This window comes from Solea senegalensis, linkage group LG10 (assembly GCF_019176455.1).
Source record: "Solea senegalensis isolate Sse05_10M linkage group LG10, IFAPA_SoseM_1, whole genome shotgun sequence".
In the NCBI taxonomy this organism is placed as follows: Eukaryota; Metazoa; Chordata; class Actinopteri; order Pleuronectiformes; family Soleidae; genus Solea; species Solea senegalensis.
Window position 1 is genome coordinate 15,862,714 of NC_058030.1, and position 20,089 is coordinate 15,882,802.

The 20,089-nt window shown below is 39.9% G+C and overlaps 3 protein-coding genes across 4 annotated transcripts; 1 reads left to right on the top strand and 2 right to left on the bottom strand.

Moving 5' to 3' along the window:
• Positions 1-2,499: 2,499 nt before the first annotated feature.
• LOC122775517 (intestine-specific homeobox-like) lies at positions 2,500-6,333 on the bottom strand. 2 transcript variants are annotated; one of them, XM_044035420.1, is made up of 6 exons: positions 6,018-6,333; positions 4,540-4,963; positions 4,390-4,449; positions 4,151-4,299; positions 3,627-3,740; positions 2,500-3,389 (listed from the first exon to the last, which is right to left on the bottom strand). In XM_044035420.1, exons 2-6 carry the CDS (start codon positions 4,757-4,759, stop codon positions 3,240-3,242), a joined length of 693 nt encoding a protein of 230 aa, XP_043891355.1. In that variant the 5' UTR covers positions 4,760-4,963; positions 6,018-6,333; the 3' UTR covers positions 2,500-3,239. The 2 variants fall into 2 exon arrangements, with proteins under 2 accessions (XP_043891355.1, XP_043891357.1); XM_044035422.1 differs by lacking the exon at positions 6,018-6,333 and having other exon boundaries at positions 4,540-5,604.
• Positions 6,334-9,751: 3,418 nt separating this feature from the next.
• On the top strand, positions 9,752-16,010 carry slc23a4 (solute carrier family 23 member 4). The gene is made up of 12 exons (XM_044035394.1): positions 9,752-9,835; positions 10,389-10,529; positions 10,843-11,000; positions 12,094-12,253; positions 13,130-13,311; positions 13,608-13,728; positions 13,834-13,990; positions 14,090-14,343; positions 14,483-14,647; positions 14,736-14,844; positions 14,956-15,051; positions 15,553-16,010. Exons 1-12 carry the CDS (start codon positions 9,788-9,790, stop codon positions 15,798-15,800), a joined length of 1,839 nt encoding a protein of 612 aa, XP_043891329.1. The 5' UTR covers positions 9,752-9,787; the 3' UTR covers positions 15,801-16,010.
• On the bottom strand, positions 15,346-18,139 carry LOC122775501 (protein FAM180A-like). Its single transcript, XM_044035396.1, has 3 exons — positions 17,925-18,139; positions 16,670-16,767; positions 15,346-16,567 (listed from the first exon to the last, which is right to left on the bottom strand). The coding sequence occupies exons 1-3, from the start codon at positions 18,001-18,003 to the stop codon at positions 16,247-16,249; spliced, it is 498 nt and encodes a 165-aa protein (XP_043891331.1). The 5' UTR covers positions 18,004-18,139; the 3' UTR covers positions 15,346-16,246.
• Between the last annotated feature and the right edge of the window lie 1,950 nt (positions 18,140-20,089).

Consider the following 20,089-nt stretch of genomic DNA (forward strand, 5'->3'; position numbering starts at 1 on the left):
AACTAATAAGTCGAGGATGTATTTTGGTACTTTGACTCATGGGAAAAATACAAGCAATTAACGTCACTTGCTTTCAAGCAATATTGACTTAGTACGGATCAGCTGCACACTTTCTGTTTCTCAGTTTGCGATATTCCCACGCTACACACAGGAAGTGATTCATTTTATATAACATTTTGTTTTTATAATAATAAAGATAAAGACATGATATTCGATCCAAGAGAAGTATGCCATTGTGATAGACAACTGTGCAATAGAACAGGCTGGATCTGGAAAAATCTGGGGATCCACATTGATTCTCTTCTCAGATGGAATGATGTCCATGTGTGCAGAATGGGCCCAGAGACTTCACTTCCTACGCAGATCTAGACTGCACACATATAATGACCACCTTATATAATGCAGTGTTGGAAAGCATTATAGGATATGCGATGGCAGCCTGGTTTGGTCCTCTCTCAATCCAGAGTAAATCAAAGATTGAACGACAGGCTTTAATGGCTTCAAAAGTGATTGAAAAGCAGAAATAATTGAAATCACTCAACTCAATCTATGAGAAAGCTGTACCTACTCAGGCTCAAATCCCATATTTTACATCCAGAATATGCACTTTTACCTTTATCTGTCAAACACAAACCAAATCGGTACAAGCTCTCCTTTCTCCCATCTTCTATCACATTTCATAACAAACAACCTGCTCTTGTTGAGAGATCTTATCTATTTACTGGTTATGATTCCTGGTTTTATGTTTCAAAATGCTTTTATTGAATTTTAAAAGGAAATGGAGAAGGAACGCAGTGTGACAACGCCTTAATTCCTGAACGTCGCCGGTAGTGACACTGCTGTCCAGGACAAATTTCCCTCTATAGGACAATAAAGTTTATCTTGAATCTTGAATCTTAAATATCAGGACAGACGGAGGCAATAACAGCATTGCACTTGTAAAGTGTAATGACTGCAAACAGGTTGGACTAAAACTCCAAACACAAACAAGTGCCCATGAAAAGTTCCAGAAATGAATCCTACGGCTCAACCCCCCCCGGTCATTGAGTTTGACTGCATTAATGCTTCCTGTCCCCACCCTCTCCTGTGCTGCAAGTGTACACATACAAACGCTCCCTCAGTCAGGTCTTACTATAGTATTGCATGACAGAGCTTGTTCTCAGATGAACATAGAGAAGCAACACAGACATAATGTTACACTGTTCCTGTTCACAAAGGCCAAACACAGGCACAATAATAACATAATCTACAACGAACATCAAAAGTGATGCAGCTTTAAAAGTAATCTTTAGAGCAGGTGTGGTGGTATGCTTCACACTGTGAGCTTTTAAAGGACCAGTATGTAAGTGCCATCTACTGGTGAGACTGGAGATTCTAACTAATGAAGGACTCCTTTGCTCTTCGATTGCTATTCTTCACATATTAAAACAGGATGCCGTTCATTGTTTGCTCAGTATGTTTCTGTTTCAAAACAATAAGACACACGCTCTGGCTAGTTTGTCCTTTTGGGCTGCTGTAAAAAAAACAACATGAGTAAATAGAATTGGCTTCAAAAGACTGCAAAAACTCATTCAAACATACTTAACACCCAGCAAATACTTCAAATACTGAATTTATTGTGTATAGAAATTCTTTATCTCCTCGTGCTTAAAGTCCAAAAACATGCAGATTTGAGGATTAGGCAAATTTGACACTCCGTAGGTGAGAATGGCTGTCTCTATGTGTCCCTGTGATGGACTGGTTATCTGTCCAGGGTGTCCAGGCTATCCTGGTACTGGGACCAGTGCCCCCGCGTGACCCTCATGTGGAGGATAAACCGGTTGAAGATAGTTTACATGACTTCTTTATAATGGGTTTTTCTCACCTCCATAGCATAACCGGACTTTCATGTATAATCTGCAAACAGACCCAAAGCAAAGCTCTGCTGAATACAAGACTGCTGAGTAAATAAAGACAAGATTAGCACGAATGACTGCTCCCTTTATTGACCACATGTGGATTGATTTATAGATCTTCTGACCGGCAAGGCAATGCTGCTATTTTAGACCACAGTTTCTACACATCAGGGGCCAACAATGTTTACAAGAGCTACAGTTTTTTTTTTTTTAACCAGATTTGTCACATTCTGCTCCGGAGAATTTTGACCATCATCATGACGACAAGTATCATATCAACAAGATACTCATCCAGGTCTTGTGTGTATGTTACAGTGAATAAAGTGCCACATATGTCACGCTCCTCCTACTCTACCTACATTTCCCCCTGCACTATTTGAACCCACACCTGCAGCCAGGAGTACAGTTTATCTTGGAGCACATGCAATAAAGAAAGACATGACCAGGGTGAAAAGTTCACCTGCAGTCATCAGAGGCTTGTTAAAGGTAATAACTTATGGCATGGTCAATTTAGTTACGTTATCGACACTAAAAGTTTATTATAATAATTGGTAATTATTTGTAAAAGGTCTTATCGGAAAAATGGAGAGCTGATACATGTGAGTGCTGGAGTAGAAGAATGCCTTTCTCACAAGTGAATTTATTGTTGTGAAACACATTTATCACACTTATCTGTAATGTTGATGTAATAAATAAAGATGTATTGAGACAATAAAGGTTGGCTTTTACACTTTCTTCCCCTCCTCAGTCTTATCATTTAAGTCACAATTATGACACATCTCTTCATCACCAATGCATCATAATACCGGTAACAATAGTTTTACTTTTATCCTATTGAACAGGCTCCATAAATGCCCAAGCTGACCCATCAATAACCTCCCTTTACAAGCTAAAATTAAGATAAGGTGAGGTTGTCAGAGAGTCAAACAGATGTTTATGGACGTGCCATATCGTATCTCTGACAAGGAACTGTAGGGTCATGAAAAGAAGTGAGTGCACACAATAATACAGCGCAAACACGTCTCTACCAAGAAACATGTCGCATTGGCCTCAAATCTTGATCTGTACAAATACTAAAAAAAAAATGCTTTCAGTAGCCATTGTCAGCAGCATTGTAAGTACATGAAAATAAAAATACACAGCTGCTTTCAAGAACATGTTATTTCAGGTTGACAGGATGATACAACACTTTAGAAAACTCAAGCAAAATCATCAAAATACACTGTTATCATAGTTTACAGATCGTAATCTACAATTCTCTTGAGCAATAAAGACTTCAATCGGAGTCATTATGATCTTTGTACCACGTGTAATCAAATCATCAGTGTAAGAATAGTGACGGGGCTATCTTTCTGTCCCCCGCAAATCAAAACAGAGAGTTCTGTAATCTGGGCAATGTATTGATGTTGTGGATGCGGATCTGAGGAGCAGCCATGAGTGAAGAGGTTTAGACAGACAGCAAGGCGGCCAGCACAGTGACTGCAGCTGTGGCTTCTGAAAATACAGGGAAACAAACCAATGACAAGCAATCTTTGAGAAACAACAGAGCAATCACTGTCACTCTGTGTGACAGCCATACAGGATAATCACCTTTGATTAGATAACTGTTTTAATCACTTTTCCATAGATTCATTTTCCCGGGCAAGTGATTTTATGAAAGCATTGGGCATATCAGCTTGTTAATGTTCTTATCATTTTGTTATTACAGTATGTTTAACAGTGGCTTATTACGTTATACTGATGCAGCTCCTGAGTGGCTGACGGTATGTGTTGTCTGGACATCAGGCCCTGGTCCTTCAGAGTTTCAGTCTTCCTCCATTTGGCTCTGCGGTTTTGGAACCAAATCTGAAGCACAGACAACACAATAATAGTACTAATAATACTAATACTAATAATAATTTAATGAGACTCATGTTAATTTCTATCATTTTAAGTTACATTTTTTATCATGTACTATGTCATTGATTGGTTAAAGGGAACATCTCACACGAGCATGTGTACAGACTAAAGACCATGCCTATTGAATATTTGTGTACTACTTAGAGAGACATGTGAGTATAACATAATCAGTTGCTGTGCAGTGATTATTGTAAATACAGACTATGACTGTGCTATTTAGTTTGTCCATTAGAGTAACTCAAGAAGTCACTGATTCTATTTTATATACTGGAAATGATCTATTTAAAAAAACAACAAGTACTATCAAAAAAGCATTTCATTTCATTGTTATAAATGATGAGACGTGTGTGTTCCACCTGTATTCTTCCCTCGGTGAGGTGCAGGGAAGAGGCTAACTGTTCTCTGGCATTGACATCAGGGTAGTGAGTCTGTTGAAAGACTTTCTCCAGCTCCTTCACCTGGAACGGTGTGAAAGTGACCCTCGTTTGCCTTTTCTTCCTCTGATCTGTAAACAAGTGATTACCACTGTCACTTTTCCTCATCTGCAATGGATACATGGAGTTTATCCTCTGTTATTTATCGCATACAAACTTACTGATGCAGTCTGTTGTTGTTGCCTTTGGAGAATCTTCTAGTTGTCTATTTTGTGGAGTTGCTGTAGAGAAAGATCATATTTCAACATTATTCTTTTTAAGATCAAGTGAGATTAATAACAAACCCTGTCTAGAGTGTTAACACAACATACCTGTACATGAGAGCTGGTTAGTCTCTCTGGTGTTCTCTTTGATGACTGACCAGTTGCGATGAACTCGTCTCTCTCTCCTGACACATGTTGGCCTCCTCAGTATTGCCTCGATGGAATGGGATAATTCTTTACATGGCTGAGTTTCCCTTTGTTCATCCATGAAAGAATACATCTCAGTATCTCCTCTTTTGCACATTTCCAGTATTCTATCTCCTGCCATCTTCACTGTAGTGATCAGAGATCCCGTTACAGTACTGAATTACTCACCGCTATAAAGAAGCTCAACGCATCAAACAAGGCTTATTAAAGAAAATGACTCTAGTTCTCTTGACTTCTCCTCCCCCTGGTCTCTGTGTTACACTCTACCCTCTGTAAGGTGACGTCCCGGAGCTTGTCCTCCCACTCCTGTCAGCCTGTGTTTGACCTGCATCACATGGTCATCATTAGGGAGGAGCAACCACCAGTAACATTATACTTCTAGGAAAACCTAATCAGCATCTATCTCTGTCAAAGTTGTCGGTGTTAATTTAGGGCACATTCACTATACAGCACATACTTGAACTTAAACGATGACATATTATGAACTCCCCTTATCACTTACAACCACCTTTAGTTCATTACAGTTCAATTATTTGAGCTGCTACAAGACTAAGAACAAACTAAAGTGCTTGCATGCTTTTATAGCTGAACCGTCTGTGTGACATTAAAATATGAGATATGTTTAAATTACATCATGTCTTTCCTATCACCTAATTTATTGACAGGCTTATCAATATCGCCTTGGCCTTCATTTCACCTTTCGGCGACTGAAGACAGAAAACACACACTGAGCTGCAGTGACTCCCTGTGGTGTATGGGTGACAATGTCTTAATTTATCAGCATGTCTCCATCTAGTGGTTTTTGCTGTGCAGTGCATTCAGTTTTGATTTTCTGAGGGAATACTATATAACAGGATGTTTTAGATATTTTATTTACATTATAGCAGGGATATCAGAGGGGTATTCATTTCTTTAAATTAACAATGATTCCGCTAAGAGGAAGAAGTCCTGGTAGTGTATGTGTTCTATCTTGCTTGAATGATTTAAAGGAACAGAGCCATGGTTAATAACAAATACAAGAACAACAAATTAAATGAGAAGATATTTGCAAATTAAATGTGAACATGGGGAGATACAAGCCTAAAGGTGCACGTCAGCAATATAGGTAGATAAAAATAGGTAGATTTTTTATGATGGGCTGGTTATATTGTAATATATTATTATTATTTATTATTAAACAGCTGAAATAAAGTTTGAAGCGTCAGATCACGCTTCTGCATGTTTGTGTGCCCGCTAAGTCTCACAAGCTCTCCTCTTCTCGACCACTGCTCTAACGCTCTCTAACTCTAGTTGCTATGGTAACGTTTAAACATGCCTGCAAAATAAGATACCGATACGCCACAAAAACGAAAATAAAGTGCATGAAATTTTTAACTCACCATAACGCCAAATCAATGGGAGCCCTGAGCTTGTTTCTCTGTAATGAGACGGTCCCATCTGGGAGTGATTTTTGAATTTTAAAGGCTTCATTGCCTCATTAGCAAGCCGGTCGCCGCATATTATGCAGAGCGGGCTTGGTATGTGGGAATCACCTGCCGCAATAAATCCATATTTCAAGTAGCTCTCCTGGTATTGTCTGTTAAAAGCTTTCTTTTTCTTGGAAGTCGTAGGCTCTTCTTCTGGCTCTTCACTGGGCCTTTTCCCCTTCGCAAAGAAACTTTCCAAAGACGTCTGTTTCTTACTCATTTTGCTAGCTTGTGGGTTAAATTTTGGCGCACAGATGTAACCGAGAGAATCCGGTCATTTTTCCAAAATAAAAGGTTTTTCAAAATAAAAGATTGCTCATACTTGGACAATAAATAAAACGGAAATTATGAATTATTTCTTGTGCGGCCCGGTACCAGTTGATCCACGGACCGGTACCGGTCCGCGGCCCGGTGGTTGGGGACCACTGTTTTAGATGTTGCCCTGCTCCAACACACCGGATACAAATGATCTGCTCGTCAACAAGCTCTGCAAAAGCCTGATAAAGAGCTGTTCATCTGAATCCGGTGTGTTGGAGCAGGGCAACATCTAAAACATGCAGGACAGTGTTCCCTGAGGACCAGGGTTGGGAAACACTGCTTTAAGTAATCTGGGTAAAAAAAAATCGCCATTATTATTCAAGCAAAATTTTGATTTGGGCTTCACAAATAAAGAAATACTTGGAATGATGGGTGCTTCGTGAATTTATGGTCACATGACAAAGCATGTGCACGGTTACCTAGATAGGTGGGTCAACTTACCCACTGGCTCATCTTACCCCACTTTTCCCTTCTGTAATGATAATTTTTTAAAACATTTTAATTCCTATAGATAGATGTTATGTGTGACCCACCATACTGTATTGGTCTATGTCCATAAAATAAAATGTGTAGCTTGTAGCAGAACATCTTTAAACAGCTCATTGATGACATGCTACCAAGAGCTGAGTACACGTTTCATGGCGACCATGTGTGCCTGCATGAGTGACTGATGCAAAACCTATACTCTAATTATACCCTATAATTTGTGTTTTAATTCAGAACATTTTAAGTAAGAAGTGTTTCCTACACGTTTTCGTATCTGACATACACACACAAGCTCACATGATGCATGTAATGGTAGCAGAAAATTGGTTAGCAGCTTTAAAGGGCGGACAACAATGGCTAATTCAATGTGTGTCTTAGCTTCATACTGTAAAGCAGGGGTCACCAACCTTTTTGAGACCAAGAGCTACCTGAAGGGTAGAGAATAATATGGAGGGCTACCATATTCATTTTTATTATTTTGTGCAATTTACCATTTAAATGATGAATATTATGCATTCAATTGCATACACGTTAATTCCAGTGCTTACTCCTAATGATTATCACAGTTTGTATAAACAATATCAAGGACATTTTACTCAGTGATCATATGGATACATGCAAGTGAGGTGAAGTGAAATGTGCCCACGGGCACCTCGTTGGCTGCTCGCGGGCTACCGTTTTACTTCAAGTATTTTATTTATAATATAACCCTGGCTTAACTGAGCCCTTGCAAAGTAACTTAAAAGACTATTGCCTTCACTGCACTAACATGGAGTTGTAAAAACAGGGACATGTTTCCAGCTTTCACCATGAAACATTCCCTGCTGATTCCTTTTGTAGTACATTTTTTCTGATGCAAATGATGAATTTAAGTGTATATTGGCTGCTTTATACAGAACAGAACATTGTCAGGGGCCATTATAAATCTAAATTATAATACTGTTAATAAAATGCAGTTTTCACTGGAGATTTCTGGTTTAGTTTCTTCTACTAAAAAAATTATGGACACATTTTTTTTGCCGATAAGCCCACAGTCACATGCAGACTCTAGACCTCATGATGTCAAAGTGCTGCCTCTCTCTCTCTCTTTGTTTTGAAAGTTTTATTTGAGCAAATGTTTCTTTTCAAAACTGCGTTATTCCTCTTGTGTTGCATATGTAAATTCTATTCGTCGTTGTTCAAATGTTCACAGAGACAGTGTGTGTGTGCGTGTTCTTGTATGGGTGTCTTTGGTGAAGACATTTTGGCTGGTTCTCACATTTTGTCACCCCCATAAGTAGGTTTTTTTGAGGGTTAGGTCTTGGTTGTAGTTATGGTTCGGCACATAGTTATGATGGTTAAAGTTAGGGAAAGCCTTATATCTATACATGTTTGCATGTGTGTGTGTGTGTGTAAATAAAATAAAAAGCCCAGCCAACAAAAACGGATCATGATTTCAAAACAGACTGTTTTTGTCCTGCATCTGTGAGCATACAGTGAATGGAGAGGATAAGAATTCTCAGAAGGTATCACACAACTAATTTGATCATAAAACAATCAAGGTTTATCACAATTAAATATTATGAGAACTACATTTACTATTTGCTTCACAGCTGATCTTTTACACACCCGAGGCGTTGTCAGATGTCCCAAATGAACCGTTACATCTGCTGAGTAACAGCAGCTGATGGGACAAAGGGAAAAATAAAAAGAAGCATCTTCATAAATAATATATAGTCACGTACAAATATTACTAGCGAGGCGAGCATGCACATTTTCTGGTATAAACAACAGTGAAGTTGTCCTCATGTGAACCAAGGCTTCTGGATGCTGGATACCTTAAGGGCTAGGATTTGAATTGCCATTGATTGGTTAAGGTTAAGCATTGATTGGTTAAGGTTAATGGGATAATGCTTTGTTTAGGCTGTTAAAAGGAATGGAAGTTAGTACAATGCAAATCTCTGTAGGGGGTCTGACAGTTTGGTGAAACTGAGAGGTTTTCACCTGTAGTATATTTTCATAAACTGCATTTTTGTTATTGCAGACAGAATTAAGGACCAAAAAAAGAGTACAGTTGATTGGCAGTTAAACTTTAACTTACTGGGCCGAGTTTCAATTGAAATATGAAAGGTATAAAACTCTAATGCTGTTTAACAACCCCATGACAGAGAATGTGAAAATACTACACCAAGTCTCAGACACAGGATGTGAGTGATCTCTCTCTCCTGCAGTAGAAATACTGTTTTAGACTTCTTAATTAAATAGATGTGGGCTGTTATCAAATGCTTGTCTGAGACTAATAATCTGACTTAATCTAATTTCAAGTACAGCTGTACGGCAAATAAGCAAATTAAGTTAACTTTTACCGGACATTTACCCAAAACCAATAACTACTTTGTGCCATGTGATAGTTTAGCAGTGTGTTGAAATGGGAAGGGAAGCAGTTGAGCTACAGTTTGTCCTGACTGGATTGGAACTCTTCAGTGTACACTTCTAAATTTGACTTAATAGTGGTGGAAACAGGGAAATGTAACAAGGCTCTGCGTCATCTTTATGCTTTATATGCGTTCCACGAGGGTTTTATTTAAATTTAAGATGTGTGTTGGACAATGAGTGAGAAAAAAGGCTCTGAAAGGGTTATCTTCTCAGTGTCCTGGCTGCGAAATGTTAGTTGGTCAGCTGCTGTGACTGTTGTAATTTGCTTCACATGAGCTGCTGGTGGGTCTTAATTAATAAGCATAGCAGTCTCATGTCTGAACTTTGCTCCTTCTGACTCTCCACCCCAGCTCTCTCGTTCCTTCCATCTGACTCGCTCATGCCGCCTCCCCTCTGTCTGGTGTTTTAACTCTTTCTGTTGTGTTTTGTGGCTCAGAGGACGTCCAGCGTAGGCTGATGCTGACATGGCTCCAGAAAAGGATAGTAATGGTCATGACAACTATGCATTTGCAGTGAGTATCTATTTAACATTCTACCAGAAATGTTTTTCTTGAGAAGCTGTTCACATTAGTGGTAAAAAAGTTTAATATTCTTTAAAACCATGTACATCTTTTGAATGAGAGTGCATCTTATTTGTATATCTGTGTATTATTTGATTTGTCTATCCTCTATATATCTATATGTTGACTTATTGTGGTGAATAGACAGTTATAGTCAGTTTATAATTGACACTAAATATATGGATCATCATGGATACATATCCATGATGAGTTTTTTGTGGTTTGTGTTTTCAAAAGTTTTAGTAGATACATGTAAGTTGTTCCTTCGATTGCACCTAGTTGTTTTCAAATCATTCTTTAGTATCTTGGATCCATTAATGTGTTGCCAGAAAGTCATGAGCTTTTTATTGGGTGTGGGGTGTTATGTGTTGGTCAGACTTGATAAATGAATGTTGAAGCATGTTGAGGCATCTTGTTGTTTGACCCGTATCTGTACCATGACGTCATTGCATACGTATGTTTGAGTCACCTTCTGTCTTCCATTCTCTTCACCGATAAATCGAAGCTTGAAGGACGCTTCTGTGATCTACCTGACACGAAAAAAGAGGAAGAGCTGGACTCCTCCATGGACGCAGATGACAACAAGCTAGCATATTGTGTAACAGACGTACCTCCTTGGTACCTGTGCATCATTCTAGGCATCCAGGTATGTCAGCAAAGGGGTTTGACAATGAGTCTTCTCCCATTTTTACCCTGTTTTACCCTGTTGCTGATGTTATATCATGCAAGCATGACTACAGAATCACATGAGCTGTAGCGTTTGATGTTGTGTGACCTTTCCACATGAAAAAATTTGACATTTGCTAGAATTACAGTCGAGTCTGTGGGAGTTAGTTTTCAGCACTTCTGTACATTTGCTAGATCATCTGTCCATTCTTACTGTCTTCTCTTGTTTTTATTACACATAAGTGACAAAATAAATGTGAATCTCCCCTGTCGTTGTTCTCCCCTTCTCTCAGCATTGCTTGACTGCATTTGGAGGGATCATAGCCATCCCATTAATCTTGTCTCAGAGCTTGTGTCTGCAACATGATGGCCTCTCACAGAGCCACCTCATCAGCACCATCTTCCTTGTCTCTGGTATTTGCACTCTGTTGCAAGTCGCCTTTGGAATTAGGTAAGGTGCTGAGGTCATGAATATATGTTTGTGCAATTGCAATTGCGTGTAGCCAGTTAATGCATGAACGTTAACTAATTTGAATCAACTAAATATGTTTTTTACACAAAAGAAATCCGGCAGGGTGCAGTACAGCGTCAGAAAAACATCTCAGATTTCCTTCTTAACCTCTTGTGAACTGTGAGGCCTATCTGAATCAGTAAACCTTACAATGGCGAACAATACATTTTACTGTGTGGACACAGCTTCTATTCGAAATACCAGGGGAAATATTAATGGTTGAACCTAAAGATGCTTTCAAATGTGAAGACATTTTGAGCCTTAATTAGACAATGATATGTTCATCCAATGATAACAAGGCAGCTCCAAAAAGGTGAAGCCTCTCGGTGTCTGACTATAGAAGACTAAAGGCCCCCTTAATGATAGCAAATGGGAAAAGAATATGTGGTTTTACTTGTTTGCTTAAAACTCACCATTTACTGTCCATGTCAACATTATTCTCATTATTTGTCTTCCTACTGCATCTCCATAAAGTGTGTAATGACGATCTGATATGATAATGTCATGTGATCTAATGTTAACAGAGAGACCTCCATAAATACTTGTACACACGGGAGAACTGACATGATTTAATTGCAAACTACAAACTTAAACCTTGTTTTTTTGCATTTCTCCACTTGACAAAGTGCGTGTGGAGTCAGCCTGACTGAATATTGGTGCCACAGTGGGATTAGGGAAAGAATTTCCATCTTATTACGTTTGGAATCTTGTTCCTGCTAAATCCACATTCCCCTGGCACAGCACCACTGATGCTTTCTTGTCTCTCCAAATACTTGGAGGTCAGCTTAAAGAAGAACAATCGGCTTGTTCAATGGCAATTTTCTGTTCCACAGAAAAGAAAAAAGTACTAAAAACAGTGTACACTGTACACTCTCTTTAAAAGTGTGTCTGTACTATTACCTTGAGCTTTGCAAATTTCCTAAAAAAGGCTTGTTTTCTGATTTTACTTACTGACTGTAAAGGATGGTTGTGAATGCTGCGCTAATTTAACGGAACTGATGTATCTTAACCTCTTTAATATCTTTATTTCCAGGCTGCCCATCCTACAAGGTGGCACTTTCACATTATTGGCCCCCTCCATAGCAATGCTGTCCATGCCAGAGTGGACTTGTCCTGCTTGGACCCAAAATGCAAGCCTGGTTGACACCACCTCTCCAGAATTCACCGAAGTGTGGCAGAGTCGAATGAGAGCGGTATGTTATCCCACTGATCTTAAAGCATGCAGAGAACTCTGATGACTTGACAAAGGCACTGGTGCCATTCATTCTTATCGAAGCTTTTCCTGCCAACATGGCGGTGTAAACAAACGGAGTCATCATGTGACATGTGGATCTCCATAGTGCATCATAACTACATCTATAAATGCATCATGCGGCAGAAGCAGACACATCTTTATAGAATAATCTGAGCTGTTATGAAAACTGATAACACACACACAAATTCAAGATGCTTTAATTAATTATTACTCAATTAGTTAATATTTTTAAGTGAACAATAGACAAAAGTAGACAACCTTTTGGTGTTTTTGTTTTGACACGAAGGGGAGGGGAGTGAACAAAACAAAAGAGGCTCTAATGGGAAGTTCCTATGTCATGAGTGACGTTTGGTCACTGATTTCCACAGTGACCAAACGTGAAATTCTATAGGGACATTAATATTGTCAATTTAGGTCACATAATGTTCCCTTTGTTAAGTGTGTCCCCGAGATTAAATCCATACTCATGATCATACATATTGTGTATGATCTTTGTTTACTCAAATCACTGAGACACAATCACTGAGACACATGTTCATAGTTTAACGCTCAAGCTGCGTAACAGCAGTTTAATTACGCACGCTTACTTCATGCTGGCTTGAACCCTTGCTCCATAATATAACATTATCCATTGAGAGCTTATCGTTGTTGGTAAGGTGGTGCTCTGTTTTTCGTATAGGTGTTGGACCCATGCATAAAAATACAAATAAATCTGTCTTCCCTCAACAGACCTAGAAATGCAGTAGCAGCAAATGCAACTGTAATCATAACACATGATTAGATTTTCCAACATCATTCTTGTGTCTTTCTCCAGCTCCAGGGTTCCATTATGGTGGGTTCGCTGTTCCAGGTGTTTGTTGGTTTCTCAGGCCTCATTGGTCTCTTCATGCGCTTCATTGGACCTCTGACCATCGCTCCCACCATCTCTCTAATCGGACTGTCTCTATTTGACTCAGCTGGAACGAGTGCCGGAGACCACTGGGGCATTTCTGCCATGTATGTAAAATTCCCCAAATCATAAAAATGGGCATTACTGTGCTACAGTGTAACATTTTATTACATTTGGATGTTTTTGGAAAAGGAGTTTGTGCCAGTTTACGTAAGCATGTTTTATAGGTTATGTTAAATCTGCCTCCACGCCTGCCTCAAATGCTGCCAAAAGTAGAAATCTGTATACATCTTGAATCTCTTGGAAGGGTGGGAAAGCCTTTTAAAAGTTGCTGGACAACAGCTTTTTCTACAAAGCAGCACAGTTTCTAACATGCAATGCTCCATCTCTCTCTCACACACAGGACCACAATTCTGATCATCCTGTTCTCCCAGTACCTCCGCCATATACCCGTTCCTATTCCTACGTACAGCAAAGACAAGAAACTGCACACCACCCGTGTTTACATCTTTCAGATTCTCCCTGTACGTATCTAACATTATGCCTTCCTTGTTTGCCAGGAGGCTTCCAAGACTTACAACTTAACTATTTTTTAAACAACTTTTTTGTTTACTTCTACATATCCTCAGGTTTTGCTTGGAATCACATTATCTTGGCTCATCTGTTACATTTTGACAACCTACAACATATTACCTACTGACCCGTCCCAGTATGGATATTTGGCTCGCACTGATCTAAAGGGAGATGTTATGAGCAAAGCTCCGTGGTTCAGTTTTCCATACCCAGGTAAGAGGCTGCATGACTGGACTAATGTTTTTGTCAATTTGCAGAAAAAGTATTCTATGCTAAATGGTGTGGTTTCTTTTTGTTTGATTTCAAACTTAGGCCAGTGGGGCACACCGACTGTGAGTCTGGCAGGAGTGGTTGGTATCCTCGCTGGTGTTATTTCCTCCATGATAGAGTCTGTGGGGGATTACCATGCTTGTGCCAGGCTCTCTGGTGCTCCACCTCCCCCTAAACATGCCATCAACAGGGGGATTGGTATTGAAGGACTGGGCTGCCTGCTGGCTGGAGCCTGGGGTACAGGCAATGGTACCACATCATACAGCGAGAATGTTGGAGCCCTTGGTATTACAAAGGTACGATCTACTCTACGCAGACTTACAAATATGTGCTCAAAGCTCTAGTGTGTGACTTCTAAATTTAAACTGTTGTATTCAAACCGTTGTCAGTTGCCTTTAGAATGACTTTAAAAGAAGGTGTTGGTACATTCCGCAGGTTGGTAGTCGCATGGTGATAGTAGCAAGCGGAGTGTTGATGGTCGTGATGGGTGTGTTTGGTAAAGTGGGGGCTATCTTCACCACCATCCCTTCACCTGTGGTAGGAGGGATGTTCATGGTCATGTTCGGTGTCATCTCTGCTGCTGGGGTTTCTAACTTGCAGGTAAACGAAAAGAACCTTTTTTTCTTTGAGTTTAAACTACCTGAATACTGCTTAAACGTTGAATAATTATCTCTCCTTTTTCCCCCAGTATGCGAATATGAATTCATCTCGTAACATCTTCATTTTCGGCTTCTCCATGTTCTCTGGTCTGGTCATTCCGAACTGGATATTAAAGAACCCCAATGTTATTGCTTCAGGTGTGTGAAGAACCTTAACGACTGTATTTTACTGGACAGACACTAAACGGGTATTGTTTTACTCGATTATTGGAACAGAGGTATAAATGTTGACACTGTTTTTGTGTTCAGGTTTGGTAGAGCTTGACCAGATGCTGCAGGTGCTTCTGACAACCAGTATGTTTGTAGGAGGCTTCTTTGGCTTCATCTTGGACAACACCATTCCAGGTATGGGTCTCATTTATCACTATACTAAAATCTGGAGTGAGACTAGATCTCTAACCAAGATCCAACACTAATTGGAGTACAGTAATTGAAGTAGGGTCAATGTCAGTGCCGGATCTTTTGTTTGTTTCACAGAGAATCAGCATTGAGCACACAGACAACACATTTCTTCATATCATAGTGATGGTTTATTTTCATTTTGACGGTTTATTTATTTGTGTGGGGAGGGGCTAATTATTTTTTATTTACTGCAGAGTAGCTTGTGAATTTCTGCCCTGGGATCAATAGAGTCGTATCTTGGTCTGTAACAACATCATTTATTTATTATAATATTAAATACAGCAATACAACATTTCCTATGGTTGGTAAACTTTATTGTCATAACACTATTGAAAACACTGTCAGTGTACTACATTCCATCATACAGTATTTATGAAAACCAAATCAGTGATGTTGAGTAAGCTGTACTTGTATGGCTGAACACATTTATCACGTGTCCAACAGGATCTAAGCATGAACGTGGCATTCTCGCCTGGAACAAGGCTCACGAGGACGACTCCAGCAACACACTGGAAAGTGGAGAAGTCTACAACTTTCCCTTCAGAATCAACTCTTACTTGCCCTCCTGGTTCCGGTACATACCATTCTGCCCTTCTGATGTGTCCGGCCCTCTGGATACTAACTCACTGGAGCCAAAGCAGCAACTGGGAAACACAGATCCGCCTCAGATCATTGTAGGAGTCGCTCTGTGAGCCGTGTATCCATGCCATTTTGGGTATTTTTTTTGTTTTACCAAAAGACTCCCTTCAGAGCCAGCTCAGTTCGTACCTCATGTCTTCTTTTGAAGACATTGTACTGTAACAATGTGGTGCAAAGTACTTCACATGACCTTTTGGAGTGTTAATTGCAGATGACCTTTTGTATCAGAACTGCATATTAATAATAACAACTGCATTATTAGATTTTCTTGGTTCTAGTCAGTCACTCCTGTGATCACACACAGGTGAACAAACGCTGAAAAGACATGTGAATGTAAGTAATTACCGGGATGTTCAGTGCCTCATTCAACATGAATCCATTGTGTAGTTTAATGTATATACAGTCAAGTTTGAATTTTCCTATTTGTGTTAACAATTTCTGCCAGTTTTTTTGTTGTTGTTGTTTTTTTTGTTTTAAATTATAAAGCTCATTCAAACATTCAACTTGTCAGGTCCTGTTTGATGGCTTTGTACAAACTTACAAAAGACTCTGCCCAAGCATCTCGTTGTTCTGTAGTGGAGCTGACCATCTGCTGGGTGATGTATACCAAGGTCAGCAAGATGCGTTCAAAATCCTCCTCATGCAGGTGACCAGTGTGAGTCGAAAGGTCTGAGATGAGCCTCAAAATATCTGTTAGCCTTTTGGGAATGATCTCCTCACAGATGATCTCCAGGTTTTGTGTCTTGCGCAGCGAAGCCAGCTCAGCATCTTTCACTGAAATCTCTCCACTGTCCTCAAAGTGTATGCCAGTCAATAGGATCTGTATTTGGTCAAATGAAAAGAGTAAATAGTTGTAAGTGATAATTCAACCTTGAGTTTTTCTGATTTTATACTTGGAAAATGTGTGTATTTGTAGATATACCTCAAATAAAAGATGAACGTCACTGAAGGAGTTGACGAAAGTTGGGCTCATCACAATCGCAGCCCCTCTTTTTGTTCTGGTCACAGCTGGAAACAGGGCTTGTGAACATAGAAAAAAAGGACAAATTAAAACCTTGACTTTTAGGTTAACGCTCCCGCTCAAAACAAACATCAAACAAAAAAACTTACAATGGACCATAAAATATAGGTTTTACTGGTATGTGCTGATGGTCTGGCACACGTAACACCCAGATCCATCATCGTCACATGCTGCAGTTAATCTATCATATCCACACCGTGCATTTCAACCCAGAGGGCCCTGAACATAAGGATGACTTTTCTGCAGGCAATGAAACATGACCTCGAAACTTCAAAGACGGCACGAGGAATCAAAGGTGGAGGAACACATGGACAACGCAGCGGGGTCCAGATGATTTCACTGTGCACTACATGGCCTTAGCATTCCAGTCATTTTCACAGCATCCCCTAAAGTCACAAGGTGTTAGCCACAAGCTTAAGCTGACATGGATTTCAATCGGGTGAGTCTTTCGTCAGGTGGCTAAAATGTGTTTTTACTTGTCCCTGTTCAGAATCGTGTTTGCCTGAGCTTGCACTCGCCTCAGCACAGGGAGAACACAGAGGGCAGTCACCTGTGTGTGAGACACTGACTATGAATAAGTACCCCATAACACTTCACGCACTTTCAGAAATACCTAAGTGTCCATTTAAACCTTCACGTACATAAATAAAACTTTCTATAAAATATTTTTGCTCTTGTGTCTGTTTAAGTTACCACAGTCGTGTTATTGGAGCAGGAATTCTTCTGCACTGCCCAGCAATAATAGAATTACACGTAAGGCATGTTTTCATCCAGCAAATATGATGAGGTCAATCTCCTGGCAAAACTATGATTCTTCTGGTCTCTTATTCTGTTTTCTGTCAAAACTTCACTGCAGTTTGGAAAGAAATAAAACACAAGGATCGCTCTTCCCCTGGTTTAACAGCGCATCTGAGCCAAGGGACACAGAATGTTCGGCACAAGATTAATTTAATTACTGTTTAATAAATGCTAGGATTTTGAGTTGGGATTAAATGTAAGGGTCAGGGCAATTAACACATTTTTTTCTGCATCCCATACACACAACGGGTAACACCCGATTACATCAATTCCCTGACCTCAAATAACATTAACACTTCCACTAAACACAGTGGAAAACAATTAGATACAGAAACAAATCAACAACATACAGTCTTACCTTTAGTCTGACCGTGTGTGATGCTTGTTTTGGTGTAGCCGTACAAAATACCAACAACGACCATCCTCCAAAGAAGCATAGTGACCAGTTGAGTGAGTCAGGTGTGATAATTCAAAGGTCTGACTCTTGTTTCTCTCTGGCTCTCAGCACCCAGGGTGCCTTTCTGTTGAATGTCTCTCTCTCTCTACACAGTGCATATCTGCAGCATCACACAAGTGCCCTTCATCGGTTTTGTGTTCTCTGTCTCTGTCCTTCTGCAAGACTGTTCTCTCTCCTCCCATCACTCTCTCTCTCTCTCTCTCTCTCTCCCTCCCTCTCTCTGCCTCTCTCTCTCTTTGTCCAGAATTATAATGCTTTCAGATGGTTGTCATCAGTGTCAGTCTTCTGCTCTTACCTTTATTTGATGTCTTACTGCTACTACCTTAGTGTCAATGTCATCTTGTTGATCTCAGTGTAATGAATTTGGTAACACTCAAATGAATCAGTTCAATCAAACTAACATGAACTTAATCGCAGTGCAGCAGTTCCCTGACCTTTCGAGGTGATCAGTCAATGTATGGCGAAGTTATAAGGCAGTTATAGGTTGCCGTGGTCACGCCCCTTTGAATCCGCAAAAACCTTTCGATAGCGTTTGCCTTTGCAAATCGCCAAGATGGATGCCCAATTCAAATGGCAGACCTCCTGTTGAGTGAAGGCCTTGGTCCTAATTTACTTTTTTGTTCGTCTTAGGCTAGGCTAAGTTCCCACCAAGTTTTGTGAAATTCGGCGCAACTTCATCTCGGCTTGTTCCAGCCATGTTTCACCTTAGGTTCCTTGCACAGACTTGTGCCAGGAGCCATTTCAACCCCTAGCATTCATGCTCGGGCCCTAATTTAGGTTTTACCAATTAAAGTAACTGATTCGTCGACCAGGTTCTGTTTTCAGTGATCATCATCTTCATCACTTTCTATTCTGACTCTCTTTACTGCTTTTACCCCTTTAGCAAAACAAACCACTAATGATTTTAATGATCCTCATCAGCTTAAATGGTAGACTGTAATTTAATTGCAACCAGCAAACCATGTAGTTTTGACCAGCATACATCACTCACTCCTCATTCTGAACTCTGACTGTCTGATATCAGCCTTGATAGCAGCTTGCCATGAAAAACATTTTTTTTTACCAAGCACAATTTGTCTTGGCTTCATTTAGAGGGCTGAAGAACTGAAAGCATGTGAGAGCACATTGACTGTCCCCGTGAGGGCTGTGTTCATGTACCTATAAGGTCAGTGTAGGTTCTGCTGTTTACAACAGTGTGTTGGATCACATGTGACGATGCCAGAATGACCGGTGGCAGCAGCTCAGTTGGTGTTCTTCAGCAGGACTAATATGGAACGCTCATACTCCCTGAACACGAAAGCTATAGAGATGTTTCTAATTATAAATGACACGTTACTCAAAGCGCTGGACAAAAACCACAAAGAGAGACTTTGTTCACCAGCTGGCACCGCATCCCCTTCTCCACCAGCCCGAGGAATATTCATAAGAAGTGCAAAATAAAATGAGATTTATTTGTTTTTACCACTATTTTAACAACAATTTATTCCCCATGGGTATACAAACTGATGCCAGCATGTGAGCACATATCACATCTGGCCCTTCAGGATGAGTTTCCGTGGCAGCCAGAGTCAGAGAGATGTGATTGTGGCTGTGGGTGGATGTCATGCTGCTGCAGAGGAATGCAAACACATGGCCTCTGTTAACCCTCCGAGTAATTTCTTTTAATAAAATGAGGTCTGGAGTGAGTGACTCGGTGGAGAATAGAGCTCTGCATTGTTTTTGACTGTATAATGAAAATACAATTTGCTGTAATTGATTACCTCAAGTTTATGTTTGTAACACTGCAGTCAAAGATGTTTCCAAACAAATGCAAGGCGGCACGGCCTCGGTGAACAATACTCATCTTTTATACCCATCTCAACCTTAGAATCATACAAGGCAAATGGTATATGTACTGCATTCCAATATTAATTTAACTTGATAACGGAACTTAATTTAACGCCTTCATATGACATGCAAAATAATAATAAAAACATTTCTAGTGAGTAAACACAGTGCATCATCTTTCCTTCCTGTCCTCTCTCTCTCTCTTCCTCTCTGTCTGTCCTCATCTTGCAGGCTGCAGG

Bases quoted from the DNA above. Each gene is read 5' to 3' on its own strand.
- LOC122775517 (XM_044035420.1), bottom strand. From the start codon at position 4,759: ATGGCAGGAGATAGAATACTGGAAATGTGCAAAAGAGGAGATACTGAG. The intron at 3,741-4,150 runs GTGGAACACACA...TCTGTGCTTCAG, and splicing joins TCACCGAGGGAAGAATACAG to ATTTGGTTCCAAAACCGCAG. The intron at 3,390-3,626 runs GTAATAAGCCAC...CTGTATTTTCAG, and splicing joins AGGAGCTGCATCAGTATAAC to AAGCCACAGCTGCAGTCACT.
- slc23a4 (XM_044035394.1), top strand. From the start codon at position 9,788: ATGGCTCCAGAAAAGGATAGTAATGGTCATGACAACTATGCATTTGCA. The intron at 9,836-10,388 runs GTGAGTATCTAT...GATAAATCGAAG, and splicing joins ATGACAACTATGCATTTGCA to CTTGAAGGACGCTTCTGTGA. The intron at 13,312-13,607 runs GTATGTAAAATT...TCTCACACACAG, and splicing joins CACTGGGGCATTTCTGCCAT to GACCACAATTCTGATCATCC.
- LOC122775501 (XM_044035396.1), bottom strand. From the start codon at position 18,003: ATGCTTCTTTGGAGGATGGTCGTTGTTGGTATTTTGTACGGCTACACC. The intron at 16,768-17,924 runs GTAAGACTGTAT...TATGTTCACAAG, and splicing joins CACACACGGTCAGACTAAAG to CCCTGTTTCCAGCTGTGACC. The intron at 16,568-16,669 runs GTATATCTACAA...GACCAAATACAG, and splicing joins ACGTTCATCTTTTATTTGAG to ATCCTATTGACTGGCATACA.